Below are 20,002 nucleotides of genomic sequence, written 5' to 3' on the forward strand. Positions count from 1 at the left end.
TTGTTGCAGAAAGCTCGACATAGGGATAGTGATCCAGCGGCGTAAGCTTACTTCTTAAAGGCTATATATTTTAGAAGGTGGAAGACCTGGATGGTACATACTTTGTATATGGATGACTCATGTTACGAAGTTTCCGTCAGCCACATGTCCAATGTCCTTGACCTCATTTTCATGGTTCAGTGACTACTTGAAAAAAAAAGTTCAGATTTTTTGTAATGTTGAATTCTCTCTTATTATAAACAATAGAATACCTATATTTGGTATGTGCGTACCTTGCAAGGTCCTCAGGCCTGTCAGACAGTTTTCACTTGACCTCGACCTCATTTCATGGATCAGTGAACAAGGTTAAGGTTTGGTGGTCAAGTCCATATCTCAGATACTATAAGCAATAGGTCTACTATATTCAGTGTATAGAAGGACTGTAAGGTGAACATGTCCATCTGGCAGGTGTCATCTGACCTTGACCTCATTTTCATGGTTCAGTGGTTATAGTTAAGTTTTTGTGTTTTAGTCTGTTTTTCTGATACTATATGCAATAGGTCTACTATATTTGATGTATGGAATGATTGTAAGGTGTACATGTCTAGCTGAAAGGTGTCATCTGGCCTTGACCTCATTTTCATGGTTCAGAGGTCAAAGTTAAGGTTTTGAGTTTTTGTCTTTTTTTCTAATACCAACTATATTTGGTGTATGGAAATATTTTATGATCTATATATCAGTCGCACAGGTTTTATTTGACCTTGACCTCATTTTCAGGGTTGATTGTTTGAAGTGTTAAGTTTTTGTGTTTTGGTCTGTTTTTCTTAAACTATAAGCAATAGGTAAACTATATTTGTTGTATGGAAGAATTGTAAGCTGTACATGCCTGCCTGGCATGGTTCATCTGACCTTGACCTAATTTTCATGATTCATTGGTCAATGTTTAGTTTTCTTGGTTAATGTTAAGTTTATGTGAAAGTTGTAATAAAGCTTTATATTTAGGACTATCAACATAATATCAATGATTAGTAAAGAAGGCGAGACATTCCAGCGTGTGCATTCTTGTTCAATTTATCATTATACTTTTCGTCCTGAACATGCATGAAATATTTGCCACTGGACGTTAAGCTATCAACAATCAATCGTTGTTTTCTTACTCGTCCGGTGATGAACACATACTTTTCTGTCTTTCAAATAAATATTTGTAATTTTGAAACATTTTTATCTCTCCTTTTTAATTGCTTTCGTGTAACAGTAGCTAAAATAACACATTGATTATTCCATTGATAACATATCGGTGATTAACAATGGAGTTAATTGAGTAGATCGAATTAATTCATCAATAACGGATCCCAGATTACGGAATGTATACACGAAACAGACATAGTAAACGTTAACAATAGCTCCCCTAGATATCTATTCAATGAGCTATATTAAATGTTTTCTTAAATTATTTACTACAATCTCTAGTAATTGACAGTATTAGTAAAAAAGTTAAAACGTCACAGGTATTTTAGAAGTATTTGGTCGTCAGGTATTAACTAATTTATAACAGGTAAACATGCTACACCTGTATAACCGACTCGATTGATTTGGTAATGACAATTCATTAGGTCACAAATTTGATTTAATTTACAATAGGAATTGTTTAACTGTCGTATTATCAGATTGTAAAGTTAAAATGTAGACGGGATTTACACTACCAAAAATATAGTCTTTTTATGTGCCAAAGTTTTTGCCAGTAAATGTTAAAATGAAAACTGAAGCTTATACCCCAAAAGTTTTGGGTCACGGACAAGGAAAATGTGCCACAACAATATTAACTGAAGGTGGCTATATTTACCCTATAGTGTCCTCCACGAGTTATAATGATAGGATTAAATCTGCTCCCTATGCGTACGGACGTGGTGCTAGACCTATGCATAGAAGTACACTGACTATAACCAAACCACCGTGGAACTTACAAGAGGAATATAAAACTACAACTAAACAGGTTAGTCTCGATTAGTCTTACGATTAGGATAGTTTCGGGGAAAAACAAGAAACTTCAGCTTAATATTCCCAACAAGAAACTTCAGCTTAATATTCCCTCAAAAACTGTATTTGAGATGCAGCTGTGTTCAATTACAGGCAACACAGGAGTATATCTGGAAGTTTTCTCAAGCTATTTTCTGTTATTTATAATTTTAAATGGCGAAAAGTAGGAAGAATTGCTTGTTTATCGGTAAAACAGCGTCAAACCAGTCACTCATTGTCTTTAATACAAGTTTCAAACCGTTTCACACAATTAAGCCTGAGATAATTTTCAAGAACAGACTATTTCAAGTACAGCTTTTTTCCATTCACTGTTGTACTGTGGAACTCACTCCCACAAAACATCATCAGCGTTAACTCCCTGGATCAGTTTAAAATACTGATCCAGAGTCAGTATATTTAGATATCTATAAACCTGTTTGTAAATAATGTAAATGCGTTAATTTTTGTTTTGTTTTTGCACAAAATTATTTTTGAATTATTGCACAAAATTAGTTATTATATTTTATTAAGTGTCTGTTTGCGATGCGCCGACGTATAATCATCAATGTGCTGATGGATCGTCGTATGATGTAGATGTAGATGTAGATGTAATGGAACAGTGGCATCAAATCGTATTGATATGTTTTCAGGAAGAAAAAGCAAGTCGGTACGTTGAACTGACAACCAAATCAGTACATTGTATAACAACTACTCTGAACCTTTTTTTTTAGATCACTGCGGACAATTGCTAACATTTTTTTATAGCTGTTTATCAACATAACAATTAAAGGAAGATGTGGCATGGTTGCCATTGAGACAACTCTCCACCAGAGACCAAATGGCATAGACTAAGTTATAACAACTATAGATCATCGTATGGCCGCAATGTAGGCTCTCGGGCGAAATAACAAATATGGAAAAAAATCAATCGAGAAAACTAACGGCCAAAACAATATATACACGAAAATCAAATATAACCAAGTCTTATTCTGTGTTATCATTGCACTTCTTCATCCGTGGATTTAATCTTATTTTTTTGAATTGTTTTAATGGTGATGTTGAGCTAGAATACTCATGGTTAAGATCTCTATATTAGCCTTAACCTCCTGCATCGATTGCCTGCTATTCTTTGGTACCGTCAAAATCATTATGTATAATTCACATTTTATTCTATGGTACCTTTAACCTCCTACTGTAACCATGTATTCTATGGTACCGTTAACCTCCCACTGTAACCATTTATTCTATGGTACTGTTGAACTCCCACTGTAACCAATTATTCTATGGTACCGTTAACCTCCCAATGTAACCATTCATTCTAGGGTACTGTTAACCTCCCACTGTAACCATTCATTCTATGGTCCTGTTAACTTCCCACTGTAACCAATCATTCTATGGTACCGTTAACCTCCTACTGTAACCATTTATTCTATGGTACCGTTTACCTCCCCCTATACCCATTTATTCTATGGTATAGTTAACCTCCCGCATTAACCATTTATTCTATAATACCGTTAAACTCCCACTGTAACCATTTATTCTATGGTACAGTTACCCCCCCTGTAACAATTTATTCTATGGTACCATTAACCTCCCACTGTAACCATTTATTCTATGGAACCGTTAACCCCCCACTGTTACCATTTATTCTATGGTACTGTTAACCTCCCACTGTAACCATTTATTCTATGGTACCATTAACCTCCCACTATAACCATTTATTCTATGGTAACGTTAACCTCCCACTGTAACCATTTATTCTATGGTACCGTTAACCCCCCGCTGTAACCATTTATTCTATGGTACCGTTAATCTCCCGCATTAACCATTTATTCTATGGTACCGTTAACCTCCCGCTGTAACCATTTATTCTATGGTACCGTTAACCTCCCTCTGTAACCATTTATTCTATGGTACCATTAACCTCCCACTGTAACCATTTATTCTATGGTACCGTTAACCTCCCGCATTAACCATTTATTCTATGGTACCATTAACCTCCCACTGTAACCATTTATTCTATGGTACCATTAACCTCCCGCATTAACCATTTATTCTATGGTACCGTTAACCTCCCACTGTAACCATTTATTCTATGGTACCGTTAACCTCCCACTGTAACCATTTATTCTATGGTACCGTAAACCTCCCACTGTAACCATTTATTCTATGGTACCGTTAATCTCCCGCATTAACCATTTATTCTATGGTAACGTTAACCTCCCACTGTAACCATTTATTCTTTGGTAACGTCAACCTCCCACTGTAACCATTTATTCTATGGTACCGTTAACCTCCCACTGTAACCATTTATTCTATGGTACCGTAAACCTCCCACTGTAACCATTTATTCTATGGTACCGTTAACCTCCCACTGTAACCATTTATTCTATGGTACCATTAACCTCCCGCATTAACCATTTATTCTATGGTACCGTTAACCTCCCACTGTAACCATTTATTCTATGGTACCGTAAACTTCCCACTGTAACCATTTATTCTATGGTACCGTAAACCTCCCACTGTAACCATTTATTCTATGGTACCGTTAATCTCCCGCATTAACCATTTATTCTATGGTACCGTTAACCTCCCACTGTAACCATTTATTCTATGGTACCGTTAACCTCCCACTGTAACCATTTATTCTATGGTACCATTAACCTCCCGCATTAACCATTTATTCTATGGTACCGTTAACCTCCCACTGTAACCATTTATTCTATGGTACCGTAAACCTCCCACTGTAACCATTTATTCTATGGTACCGTAAACCTCCCACTGTAACCATTTATTCTATGGTACCGTTAATCTCCCGCATTAACCATTTATTCTATGGTACCGTTAACCTCCCGCTGTAACCATTTATTCTATGGTACCATTAACCTCCCACTGTAACCATTTATTCTATGGTACCGTTAATCTCCCGCATTAACCATTTATTCTATGGTACCATTAACCTCCCACTGTAACCATTTATTCTATGGTACCGTTAACCCCCCGCTGTAACCATTTATTCTATGGTACCGTTTACCTCCCACTGTAACCATTTATTCTATGGTAACGTTAACCTCCCGCATTAACCATTTATTCTATGGTACCGTTAACCCCCCACTGTAACCATTTATTCTATGGTAACGTTAACCTCCCACTGTAACCATTTATTCTATGGTAACGTTAACCTCCCGCATTAACCATTTATCCTATGGTACCGTTAACCTCCCGCTGTAACCATTTATTCTATGGTACCGTTAACTTCGTTCAAGTATACTTTATAGTTACGTTATTTCATTTTATGTTACAATCATCATCTCTTTGTCCTGCTTTGTACTAGACCGACTCACGGAGTCGGGAATATAAGTTCACAAGGTTATAGTTTACCAGAAAACGTATCACCTACCCGGAGTCGGACACATTCTTCTAAAATCAAGTAACAAGACAGTTGCCACTGGAGTAGGAACCCTTCAATAGTTTTTGTTATATAACATATAATACTGGTAGTCTGGACCACTCTGTCTCTGTATCAATATTTAAGCTATATTAAATGAATGGCATCTAAAATACTGTATGTTGTAAAAGTTTTGTCTTGTATTTTGTGTATGACCTATGTAAAAAGTCTAATTCTGTAGGTTATATTCGTGAAAAGGGAAGGGGATTAGCTACGACATAAGGAACATATCCGATATCATCTGCGAAACGGTTATTCCATTTTAAGCTCGAACGATATAGAGTGGACATATTAAACAGAAACAGTCTATTGCTGACCTCTATAAGTATATCTTAGTTTGTGTCATGATTACATCAAATCTCCCCTTGGAAGTACAAAGGTTTGAAGACTGCTACAGAACAAACTGTGTTAACCCCACTGTGCCCAGTAAGGCTATCTGTAATACGTCTTGGCCGTTATCTGTGTTAACCCCACTGTGCCCAGTAAGGCTATCTGTAATACGTCTTGGCCGTTGTTTGTTGTTTGTCTATGTTTGCATCATTTTTCTCTGCTGGTAGTTTCTGAGATCTGATGTAAAGTGTAATACTTTGGATCATTCCTCCTTGTTCCCATTCATTTTATTAAATAATCTGTATTACTCTACGACTAACATGATCTAGAACCCATTAAAATAAGATAACATTCAATTAAACCGATTTCTATCATATCATTTAGATGTTAATGACTTTTTCAACGTTAATGGGGAAATTTTATACGTTGTTGATTTCTTGCATTTAAAACCTTAAACCCATTATTGAATTCGATAAATTTAGTTTTGAAAAGTTTAATTACTTTTTTTTTTTTCAAAACTACCTCTCATGAAATCACTGTCAAAATCTTCTTTAGCTAAAGTAAAGTATTAGAAAAATAAATAAAAGTGAATCATCAAAATCACTGAAAAGAATATTTCCACATAGCTGTTGGTGTTTTATTGTAGTTCTGTGTACCCCTTTTCAGGGTATACAAATAGAATATAACCACTCTGAAACATTAGGTCTCAGCGAGTAGGAAGAGATAATCGCGAATTCAATCCGTTTTCAGTTCTAATCTGAGTATGAAGACCATTGTTTGGAATTGATCGAATTAAGCGATGACGGTAAATATAAAATATACATTTAAATCGTTTGTCACAATGTTGAATGACCGGATTAATAAATAATTTGTACTTGTGGTGTTTACTTTCCACATATAAATCAAACAACAGACAAGTATATATCTCATATCAATATTTACATAAAGTCAATTAAATTCCAGTTGCCGTTTGAAAAATCCTTTAGAACGCTGAATACCAGGGCTGCCTCATATTTTTTGTCATCCTTTCAGGATTTAAAAGTATACCTTCCCTGTTTATGCTATATTTTTTACAAGATGAACTTGCACTAACACTGACAGCAAGACATGGAGGAAATTGTCAGTCGACTTCTTGTTAAAGCTATATACAATGCCCTATATTAATTTTTTTTTTCATTGTTGCGTATTATGTTCAAAGTTATAATAGACAAATATAAAATTAAAAAAGCAAAAATGAGAAAAGATCTACAAATAAGTCAACATAGCCAAAATTGTCAGTTGACATCCATGAAGGAGTCATTGCCCTTGATTGACCATTCCGACTATTATTCGTGTGTTGCTTATTATCTTGAAGAATACAAAAGATTAATGACACTTTTGATAAAAAGGAAAAAATGTTCAGCAAAGCAAGATTTACAAAACGGTCAGCATAGATGAACATGATGAAATAGTTGGCTATCTCCATGATATAGGAGTTATTGCCCTTAAATAACGAAGTTTACCGTTTTGTTTTTGGAGACGATAGAAGATAGAGATAAACTGTAAAACGATTTTTTTAACCCCCAATACAAAGTTAACAAAAAAAGGAGATTTTATTCATGAATCATAATGCAGTCCACAATGATGGAGAATTTCCATTGTTGAAGGCGCACATATACCTAGCAGTGGGACACAGGCTCTTTAGAACCAGAAATATAAGTTAAACGCTTCAGTCCTATCTGAATATCGTTATAAAACTTAAATGATGCCATGTAACTAAAATATAAGTAAAACGCTTCAGTCCCCTCTAAATATCGTTATAAAACTTAAATCATGCATGGCATGTAACTAAACTATAAGTAAAACGCTTCAGTCTTCTTATAAAACGTCATGCCATTGTTACTATGCTATGAAGATGGTTATTTTTATCTTGACAAGGCAGTTTATGATCTCTTCAGAAATGAAGTGTTAGTTCAATATCATCGATAAGTCATCTCACACAGTTACACATTGATTTACTTTATAGACAAATTCTACATGTAGTTTGTAAGATAAAAAAATAGGATTATATGTTAAATAATTAAAGTACAAATATATGACTCGGCCGTCGGGGTGGTTCAGAGGTTGACCTTTTAAATAGGACATTGTTAATGAACTGTCGGTTGTCTATCGCTTTGAATGCACGAATGAATAAATGAACTAAGGAAAGACCAAGAAATGACTGGATAATTGATGAATGAACGAACGAACGTAAATGAACTAAAAGAACGTAAATGAACCAAAGAACCAACAACAAACGAACAACCGAACCTACAAACAAACCAACGAACCAACCAACTAACAATTAACGAATCAATCGATTAATCAACCATCTGGGTTGATGCTGTTTTGTGTCTTTTGACACGGAGAACGATTGATTTTCGCTTTACTAATCTTTTTATAAATGGTTTATGTTTCTGCATTTTATTTAAAATACAATATTTCTTGTTGAATAATTATGCTCTATAGAGTCAATAGTTATATCAATTAGGACATTTAATATATCATTAAATCTCAATCAAAATAAATGAATAAATTCATATCAAAAGATATTTAATATGTCTAAATTGAGATGTTGCTAGGCTGTTTATCTGTTTGTATTGCAATTATCAGTTTTAGTAATGAAATCAAACTCTGCCATATTTCATATCAAACATATTTCTTCACAAAATAATAATATAATTCTCATATCATTCTCTTCATTCTCTTCACAAAATAATTCTATAATTCTCATATCATTCTCTTCACAAAATAATTCTATAATTCTCATATCATTCTCTTCACAGCTCATTAACAACAAGTTTAACGACAACAAAAGCGACTGAACCGCGAATTCTGTCTACAAATAGTAGCCTTTTTTGTCTCGCCTTAAAGGAATGTCACAGAAAGCGAGACAAATTTTGTTTACTCAATGGTATATTCTTTCCTTAAATAGTTCGAACAAGTCTTTAAAATGAAACGTAACAACTTCATTGCTTATCATTACTTGGAAAAGATGAGAAGATATGAATATTACAAACAGATCTCTCGTCAACACATTTATTGTTTGTAAATTGATTGATTGATTGTTGGTTGCTTAACGTCTAGTGGCAAATTATTCATGTATGAGCAGGACGGCGTGATTTATATGAATATATATCCGTATAATTCTGACCATGACAAGAAAAGCCTATGGTACCAATCTTGTCGATTGGAATGCAGCACACAAACCTTCTCGTCAGAAGGAGAGATGGTCGTATTATTTGAAGTATAACCTGCTCTTATATTTAGACATCGTGATAGAAAACTTTAATAAGTATACCAATAATGGAAATTTACATATCACTTAAAAATTGATCCATGAATAGGTTTAGACGTGTTTATATTTTTAACACATTTTAAACGTATTACAGATTAAATATATACCTTAATATTCATATTACTTTGGTAAAATACGGATTACAACAAATCGTTCTTAATCCTATCAAGGATATAAAATGGAAACCACGGAGGAGGTAAGACTTCTGCAAAACTGTTTTCATTCTTTTATTCATTTTCAAGGTTACCCAATCTACCGTGATATTTTTCCACTCGGAAGGGTTCTTGTATGATGAATATTATAGAAACAATTCAATATCTTCCTTTAAAGGATTGTCATGTTTAAAATTCTGCCGATTCAAATTTATATTTTGTTCAAACTTTTTTAACAACAAAGTGGTGGTTGGAGATTAGCAGTATATAAAGAATTATATCTTAATATTATTAGAAAATACTTAACAACTTGGAGACGAATCCATTGGATATTTTATATATTTGATAGTAATTGTTTTGTCGACACTATATGTAGCAGTTGAAAAAAAAATCTGTAACCCTACATTCATACATACCATCCTCTAGGCAAAAGATGCACTGAAAGCTCTCTAATAATATTTTGGGACTAAATTCTATTTGATAAATCATTTCAAATAAACTTCATTTCAAAATTTTAAAATGTCACAACTGCGATCAGTCCGGATCTTAGAGCATCTATATAAAAAAAAAGATTGACTATACGAGCCTTCTGTGTGTGCCTGTCCCAAGGAAAGAGTCTGTAATTCATTGGTCGTTGTTTGATGCTGTGTATAAGCATATTTGTTTTTCGTTCATGATTTTGTACATTTATCAGGTCGTTAGTATTCTCGTTTGATTTGTTTTACATTTGTTATTTCGGAACCCTTTCAAAGCTGACGCTGCGGTATGGGTTTTGCTCATTGTTGAAAGCCGTACGCTGACCTATAGTTGTTAATTTCTGTGTCATGTATTCTCTTTTGGAGAGTTATCTCATTGACAATCTTATCACATCTTCTTATTTTTTATGAAGTAATATCAGGTTCAATCTAGAACTGTACATTTATGCCACAATGCTTCAGTAAGATATATGTATTTTTTTCTTTCAGTATTTCAGCGGGAGTAAAAGTTTAAACTCAGTACGACGGCCGCCTTTATGTCCGTCTATGCACCGTTCTCAGATAAAAATGTCCCATCCTTCAGATGATAAACGGGGCTGGGATACAGATTACACTGGTACCTACAGAGAGAAAGATATTGTACCTGTAAGTAATCGTCTAATCAAATAAATACCATGTGTGTGCGCTTGACGCTTATTTTTAGAATAACCAATCAAAGACGCGTAATGATATTGATAAATTTGTCCTGAATATACATGAAATATTTGTCACTGAACGTAAAACAACTAACCATAAAATACACGCTAGACTTTAAGTTTGGAATACAAAAAATCTTAAAATTTCATAGAATAAAAGTTCGAAGGAAGAGCAGCTAATTTTATGTTCGTCAATTTTGCTATAAAATGTTAATGCTTAATTTTAGAATAATTTTATTATTTATGGTCTTTGTGTCAAACAATTATCCATTAAGGTAATGATTTATAAATTGATCAATTTTGATAACTATTTACACCACTGGGTCGATGCCACTGCTGGTGGACGTTTCGTCCCCGAGGGTATCACCAGCCCAGTAGTCAGCACTTCGGTGTTGACATGAATATCAATTATATGGTCATTTTTATAAATTTTCTGTTTACAAAACTTTGAATTATTCGAAAAACTAAGGATTTTCTTACCCCAGGAGTAGATTACCTTAGCCGTATTTGGCACAACTTTTTGGAATTTTGGGTCCTCAATGCTCTTCAACTTTGTATTTGTTTGGCTTTTTAACTATTTTGATCTGAGCGTCACTGATGAGTCTTGTGTAGACGAAACGCGCGTCTGGCGTATAAAATTTTAATCCTGGTACTTTTGATAACCAATTAAATTATCCGAACATTTAGGTTCAAATTATGCTAAGTGAAGTTGACCCTAAGTTCTTTGTGTCCGTCATGGTCGTCAGGCTGTAACTTGCGTGTGACTCACCAGTTGTCGCACTTTTAAATATTTCTGTTTAGAAAACAAGAAAAAAGTTAGAGATTGCTAAAGAAAATGCGAGTCTCCGCTTTAGGTTTAGGGAAGCGAAAAACATGGTAACTGGTTGATCAACGCGATATTGGCTATGTGTTTCTGGCCAACTGAAAACACTTTACATGAGGAGTTTCTGGGATGACCCAGGTTTTACTGAGCTAGACCTACTAGTTGTATAACAATGAACCATATCAAGATAATGAGTGAACTTCTTTCATTCGTATATATCAATCTTCAGTTTCATCCAGATTAATTGAAGACAACCGCATATTGTCTTTGAGCGTTTATGGCTTTTTTGTAAAGGCAGGGAGGGACACACTTTTTGATAACCAAAACAAACGATGGTATTAAGGGGCTGATGAATTAACACTAAATAAGGACTTGTGCATGCAACAATTGATATTGGGTAGTTCACTACTAGACTAATTTTTTTGATAAAACAACATCATAAAACATACAAGAGCCACTCTAAAAAGAGTATGAGAGACTACGAGTGAAAGACACAGACTAGGGGAATAACTTAACGCAAAACGAAAATGAGGCTCCAATATAATAGATAAAAAAAGGTGTTGTTTGTTTTTGTAATGAGACAACTAACTGACGCAGAGGTCATCGTAGGCCTTCAAAAATGAGCAAAACCAATACAGTATACTATATTGCGTGATTGGTAGCTAAGATAAAATCGAGAATGGATAATAACTAAGTCTGGCGAAAAGCATTCGCAAAACAGTCCCGATTAATAGCCTTCGAGATATTCTCCCCATTCACCCCACCCCCGGGATTAAAAGTGACTTATTAGAAACTAAATCATTGTCTAGGTCTGTCCGTGCTATACATTTATCTTCTTATTTACATGTATTGAATTAAATGTTGTAAATCATGTACTAATATAACTGTATTTGTTCTGTGACGATAGACTGATCAATTACCGGTATGTATAATTTGTCTGGGACTTGTTTGTTGTAGTGCAGGTTGTAAAGGAAACCATTTTATTTGCACACAGCTATTACATAATGTTAACGTACATTTAAGTAGTCATTTTATCGTCAATGTTCATTTATCACGCTCTAAAAACTCACAATATCGCTGTAATGCATTGTCGATATACAATACTGTTTTAAAATAGGTTCACTGTTAATAGGTTCACTTTAAATTTCATTTACATTTATTTCTTTTCATTTTTACGTCTGTTTTGTCGGTTTGCAAATGCAAGGTAAATTAAAGTGAGTCTGAAGTAAATTTGGTCAAACTGCAGACACAAGAATAACTAATTCTTCTAATTAAATAGTGGAGAAACCTTTTAAAATTACCAGTCAGCGATGGCGCCGCTTTATGTTCACCAAAATTAGATACATGTATGTGTGTGTTTGGTGGCAGACTAGGTCAGACATCAACCTATCAATTCATATACCGTAAAAACTTTTCAACAACACAAAAAATCATTCCAAATGAGTTATATCTTGAACAGATATCGATTGTTAGGACAAGCAGTGGTAAAGTTGATAAAAGAACATTGATGAATATTTACTGTTTGGTAGAGGGTTTAATCACAAGATGTAAGAAATATATTATTGGTGATAGAAAGTGGTAAGAGATAGATGTCAACATTGTTGATATGAAATAAAAAAATAAAAATATATCTGTTTAATCGCTTAAAAAAGGTCGGACGCGAAAAACTGTGAAACAAATAGAAATGAGACAAACAAAGGATTCAATCTACAACAAAATAATTTGTGGAAACAAAAGAACCAACAAAGACCACCGAACTATAGATTTGTGCCTTGGTGTGGTGTGCTTTAACAAATCTAAGAGCGCTCCTCCCTCCTCCTAACTTTGGACAGCGGTGCAACCACACAACACAATCACAAATTGAAAGCACAACAAGCAATTGACTAAACTCAACAAATCGGAAAGACGAACAAAAGCAACTGACATAAAAAACAATAGACTCAAAGCCAATAACGACTAATAAATAAATCATATTCTCCAATCAGTACGTGTACCTCAAACGGATTTAGTATTAACGTCGTAAACAGAGAAAAAAAATCACAACCTTAATTGTGCAATGACAAATATAAGTTGTCGGTATAGATAGGATGTAGAAATCATAGCAATATATATCTAGTTATGTTTTAAATTTCGAAAACAAAAGCATTGTTTTTTGAAACACTTATAACATTCCTTTATTATATATCGATTTTGCTGTTTAACAATATATTTGATTTAATTGGGGAAAAATGAGGTACCAATGAAAACAATATTAGAGATTGTAATGATTATTTTTAATTGGCAACCTTTAAGAATATGTGTACTAGTATTGAAAGAATCACTGAGTTTATATGGATCCTATCTTAATTTACCGTATCTATAAACTTCACTACAATTTACTTCAGTACATATCAATATAAATCCTCCAGCAGATTAAAAGTATACCAGATTTCATCACGAGACGTCACAACACATTTCACGTTCATTTACATTTAATTTCTTCAAATTTTAAGTTTCATTCCATTGAAATTGTGAATGTGATTTACTTGAAATACTCACAGTTTACTTGTTTATTATATAACAGGCGAATAGACTTCACATGATATCACTGAGAAACAGAATCGACCAGACTGAGGGTGTAGATATGAAGAAAGTTGTCAAACCGGATCAGTCTCCACAGAGTTACTTTACACAATACAATAGGACACATAATAAATTAGGGAATCTGCTAGGGCCCGGTGTACCTAGAGGATATCCAATCAGAGAAAGTTATAATATACTCACAGGTTAGTTAAAGGTCAAGGTTACCCCGAATAAATCCAATCAGAGAAAGTTATAATGTACTCACAAATTATAGTTAAAGGTCAAGGTTACCCCGAATATATCAGTCTCCACAGAGTTACTTAACACAATACAATAGGACACATAATAAATTAGGGATTCTGCTAGGGCCCGGTGTACCTAGAGGATATCCAATTAGAGAAAGTTATAATATACTCACAGGTAAGTTATAGGTCAAGTTCAAACCGGATCAGTCTCCACAGAGTTACTTCACACAATACAATAGGACACACAATAAATTAGGGAATCTGCTAGGACCCAGGGTACCTAGAGGATATCCAATTAGAGAAAGTTATAATATACTCACAGGTTAGTTATAGGTCAAGGTTACCCCGAATATATCTAATTTAAGAAAGTTATAATATACTCACAGGTTAGTTATAGGTCAAGGTTACCCCGAATATATCCAATCAGAGAAAGTTATAATATACTCACAGGTTAGTTATAGGTCAAGGTTACCCCGAATATATCCAATCAGAGAGAATTATAATATACTCACAGGTTAGTTATTTGTCAAGGTTACTCCGAATAAATCCAATCAGAGAAAGTTGTAATGTACTCACAGATTACAGTTATAGGTCAAGGTTACCCAGAACATATCAAATCAGAGAAAGTTATAATATACTGACAGGTTAGTTAAAAGTCAACGCTACTCAGATTTATTTATTTCATTTTTACAAATATACTACATTGATGAGAGCTGATAAGTAGTTACAATCCGTCCACAAATAGGATCAATAAAAGTGTTCTTGCTTTTGTAGGGGAGGAGACAGGATTAGCATGGAAGGAAGACAATAAACGAACATCAGGAAACAGACATTTATATGACAGTCGATGTACAGACAGATCGTATTCCATACTCTGTTGATTTATATGACAGTCGGTGTACAGACAGATCTTATTCCATACTCTGTTGATTTATATGACAGTCGGTGTACAGACAGATATTATTCCATACTCTGTTGATTTATATAACAGTCGGCATACAGGCAGATGTTATTCTACACTCTTTTGATTTATATGACAGTCGGTGTACATATTGATTTTATTCCATTCTTTATTGATTCTGTTACGGCATTTATCTGTGTCCACTACGACATCAGATTACTAGGGAATCAAAATAAGTAAAGATACTGTCAATTACTCGTTTTATTTTGTGCAATTTAGATATTTATTACAATTGTGTCTGTACAGTGTATATATGAAATGGATGAACATTAATGTTTTGATATTAAAGCATAATAATGTACTAGCATTGTGTTGTGTGAGTCCTTCAATGTTAGACAAACAACACTCAATCAATCTCGACTTTGGTTGATACTGATAGTTTTCTCATTGGTAATCTTACCACATCTCCTTCTTTATGTTAATGAAAAACTATTGACCCTTGTATCTTACATAGTTCTTAATATTTCTCCATCTTCAACATTTGGAACTCTTGGTTTAAAAGCTTCCTTGTGAGCAGCAAAAAATGGAAAACAACACGTTTTATAATTTATTGCGTCCGAAGCGCTTTTCTGGATTTACCTTCATCAGGAACGCTCAAAGCCAAACATTTGAAATCCGAAGATGTATAAGTACCGAAAATCGTTGAAGAGCTATATGTCAAAAATACCAAAAATAAATAGCCAAATTCGTCTAAAGCCAACTTTGCCTGAGGGAGTTGAAACCTTAGTTTCATAATAATTTCAAAATTTATAAACAGACAATTTTAGTAAAGTTTGTTAAATCATGTCAGTACCGAAGCACTGACTACTGAGCTGATGATACCCTCTATCAAGAAAATCATGATAGGAAATACAAGCACGGGAATATTGTATCAATTGGGAGATATATACCCCATATGCAGGTGCTGCTGGAGATGTTGCTTAGAAATGAAAAATTCACAATTGGAAAGATAGATGTAAGTCAAAATATACTGAGCCAAAAAAGTTTAGCAACACTTTTTTTTTATAAATTTTTTGTTGTTGTTTTTGGAAAAAAATATTTAAACATCATTGATATCATTCTTAGTTTTACCTGTAATTTAAAACAGTCGTACTTTTTCCCTGCTAATTGATTTCGCGCCATTTCAGCTTTGCACGTGTAAATAATGTTTTACCTTCTGTACCTGTACTTTTAAAACGAATTTAAAAATTTCTTTTTCACTAACGTTCAGAAACACACCATTGGTAAGAAAAACACAAACACCTTTGAAAAAATTGCATGGGGCGTCGTCCAGGCCTCGCCGAAAATGACAGTCAGAAAGGTCTTGAACTGGTTGATACCGGAATGAGGGTTGCTGACATCATTGCTCAATTTAATGTGCAAAAGGCAACAGTTTAGAGACTAACAAACAGATATCGACAAATTACAACTGCACAGGATAGGTCGATATCTCGTAGACAAAAAAAAACTATCGTCAAGGGAGGAGCGCTTCCTTCGCTTAAAATCAACACGTGACAAGTTTTTTCCAGCTAAAAAAGTAGTGCATTGATTAAGGGAAGCTGCTGATGTGCCTGCCAATCTTTCATTGGGGCACTTAGGGCATGGCTGAGAAATTGATTTTGAGAAACACTATACTCATTTACGCATTTTGACCCTCCTGCGCTCCATACAAAGAAAATCCTAATGAATGTGAGTGATTAACATTCATGTTGCTTCTGACATATCATCATTCTATTTTTTTATTATTTAAATTATATGTTGTTATGATTTTGTAATAAAATAAAATTTCACATTTTTGTTGCTAAACTTTTTTGGCTCAGTATATGAGGCCGACTTAACTGTATTCGTTGTATCCTTTATCTCTAGTTCGATTGGATAGATGCTTTCAATAACATCATCTATATAGCGGAAAGTAAAGTTAAAGGATAGAGATAACTTCTTATCTTTTTTCCTAAGAAGTTCTTGTATGAATCAGCTTCATAATAATAAAGAAACAAGTCGACACGAAGAGGGGTACAATTGGTTCCCATTTGAATGCCGACATTATTTAGAAAAATACGTACTACGAACGTAATAAATATGTTGTGAATCAAGAAAACAAGCATCTTGATAATGTCAGATTCAGAGATTTTTTTGTTTGAACCTACTCCTTTTGGCACTTTACAGCTGATAGGTAATATCTTTGATTAGCTTGCTTGCTAGCTGAACCGTGAAGTAATTATTAGTAAGCGGATGTACTATTTTCCTTTCGAAGTAGGCTAGTCCTACAGACAGTTAAACTGGTTATCTATAAGACTAGTATACTCTTAAAAGAGGGTAGTTTACCTAACCTTATGATATCTTTAAGGTCCAGGTAGCAAGCAAGCTAACCAAATATATCACCTTTACCTCCATACTCAATACAATCGGCTGTAAACAAACTCCCATGCAATTGTTATCTTTAACCCTTTATAAATATAATCCTAACTGTTTGTCAGTTTGACTGCCAAGTTCTATTCAAAGTAGTGGTGTCCATTATGGTACATCCTCGTTAAAGCAATCAATGATCACAACCAGCATCACCACATGTTATTAATTGGTGAATACATGGGAAGGTTATAAAGATCCTCCTCGTCTAGTGGCACTCATCTTGTTACATAGTTCACGTAAAAACAGTAATTTGTCATATAAGTTAATGTCAGAAATGATGAAGACAACGAGATTGTGGAAACAAGTCAACAACCAGATGTTCCACAGGACGCAACTTTATACAACCACAGAGGTCGAACCCTGAACAGTTGGGGCAAGTATGGATACAACATTCGATACAGCTCTGAATTTAGATTGTGATGAGATAGTTGACACAGCATATGTTTCTAACACAGAATAGATGTGGTATAATAAACTTCATTTTTTTAAATACATCATAAAATATAAAATGACATACAGTCATAGTTAAAACTACTATTTAGCTCCTAATTTTTTTTAACAACTAATCATCTCAAGACAATCATCATTTCTTTATAAATAATTTTCAAGCAGTGTAAGGGAGGTAATCAAACATGTATATAACAATATTCTATAAATGGAATTGGGATTACCTCCCTTACACTGCTTTTAAATTGTCTAAATTGCCTTTAATCAGAAAAACCCTTGTTTTCCCCCTTCTTTCTAAATGATTTGAGCTTTAACCCCCATAACCATCCCTTAGTAGTATAGAAACTTGTGGTGCCTTTTTTGGCTCCCAACTTGTTGAAACCCCCTTGGAAAAAGAACCCCAAAACTCAATTTCAGCCTTTCCTTTCTAGTTAGAAACCTTGAAGTATAATTTCAGAGAGATCCAAACACTTAAACACAAGCTATTGTCTGTAAACTAGAAAATTGTTTCTTTTTGGTCCCTTGTTCCTACATGTACGTGGAAATTAACCCCAAACTGAATCCTAGCCTTCCCTTTGTTATATGGAACCTTGTGGTACAATATCAGAGAGATCCATACAGTTACACACAAGTTATTATCTGGAAACAAGAAAAATGCTTGTTTTCAGTCCCTTTTAGGCCTTCAATTCCGAGACTGTTTGCCCCATAACCCTTAAAATAAATCCCAACCTTCTACTTATATTAAACATTGTAGTACAATTTCAGGGCAATTGAAATACTAATACACAACTTATTGTCCTGAAACTTAGATAAATGTTTGTTTTGGGAAACTTTGGGCCCCTAATTAATAAACCTTTGGGACCATAACCCCCAAAATCAATCCAAACCTTTCTTTTGTTGTTATAAACATGTGTTCAAATTTGATTGATTTCTATTGACTTTTACTAAAGTTATTATCCGGAAATAATCTGTCTTCAGACAACGGCGGTGTGATAAAAATATATGACAAAAAAAAAACAATTATGAGGTCGCATAAAAACATGATGCTCTCAGCACAATTTTCAAAGACAACATTTGGTTAAATAGCTTCCTTTCATATTATTAAGAACTCCTGGTTCAAAAGCTTCATTGTAAGTTGAAACACTTATCATCAGGCAATCCTGATATAAGATACAAGACCTAGGTTATCTTATCTGGTAGATATAAACTCTATAAGCAGATGCTGCTGGAATATTTTGACATAGAAATGTACTTGCACAGTTAACTTTGTGAATATCATAATGATTATCAAAATAATTTTTCAAAGTATAATTATTGAAAATAGCCCTGTCGGAAGGAATCGTCAACTCAGAAGTCTGTAATTCAGTGGTTGTCATTTGTTGCTGTATATCACATTTGCTTGTCGTTTACTGTCTTTTCCATAAATCAGTCTGTTGTCTCCTATGAATTGTTTTAGATTTGTCATGTCTTTTATGGCTAGCTATGCAGTATGGGTTGTGCTCATGGTTGAAAATCCAGACGATGACCTACAATTCCTAAGGGAGCTACCATTTCATTTTTATGGGGGATATAGGATAAACTATTTGGTCCTGCATGTTTTTAATTTTTTGTTGCTTATCCAGCCTTTATGTTTTACTCAAAACTCCTGTCCTGACTTTTTGTTCAAATTTCATCCTAGCCCCTCCCCCTCCCCCCAAAAATAAATCAAATGACAGTTCCCTCACATATGCATCATTTTATGGTCTAGTGGAAAGTTCAACTTGTCTCATTGACAATCTGTTATCATATACCACATCTATATATTTTAATAACAATATTTTGAAGTTTTCAATTATCTGTTTTCTTTTGGTATTCTAAGGACAATCATAATTTATGTCCATGTTTATGGAAAATGGCACAGTTTTTCCTTGTTATTCAATGTTATCAATGTTCTAAGACAATGAAGCTACCAACAGATTAACCATGACAGACAGAAGTGTACACCATACAAACTTTCCATACACCAAATATAGTTGATCTATTACGTAGACAGATATAATTACAGAACATTATCATTGACCAATGAACCATGAAAATGAGGTCAAGGTCATATTCATCCTGCCAGACAGACATTTACACCTTGCAATCGTTCCATTCTTCAAGTATACAAATATAATTGATATAT

The 20,002-nt window shown here is 34.0% G+C and overlaps 1 protein-coding gene across 1 annotated transcript; it reads left to right on the forward strand.

Moving 5' to 3' along the window:
- Positions 1–1,499: 1,499 nt before the first annotated feature.
- On the forward strand, positions 1,500–15,307 carry LOC134726047 (uncharacterized). Its single transcript, XM_063590432.1, has 4 exons — positions 1,500–1,972; positions 10,207–10,362; positions 13,799–14,000; positions 14,817–15,307. Exons 1-4 carry the CDS (start codon positions 1,733–1,735, stop codon positions 14,921–14,923), a joined length of 705 nt encoding a protein of 234 aa, XP_063446502.1. The 5' UTR covers positions 1,500–1,732; the 3' UTR covers positions 14,924–15,307.
- Positions 15,308–20,002: the final 4,695 nt, after the last annotated feature.

Source organism: Mytilus trossulus, chromosome 7, assembly GCF_036588685.1.
Source record: "Mytilus trossulus isolate FHL-02 chromosome 7, PNRI_Mtr1.1.1.hap1, whole genome shotgun sequence".
Lineage (NCBI taxonomy): Eukaryota > Metazoa > Mollusca > Bivalvia > Mytilida > Mytilidae > Mytilus > Mytilus trossulus.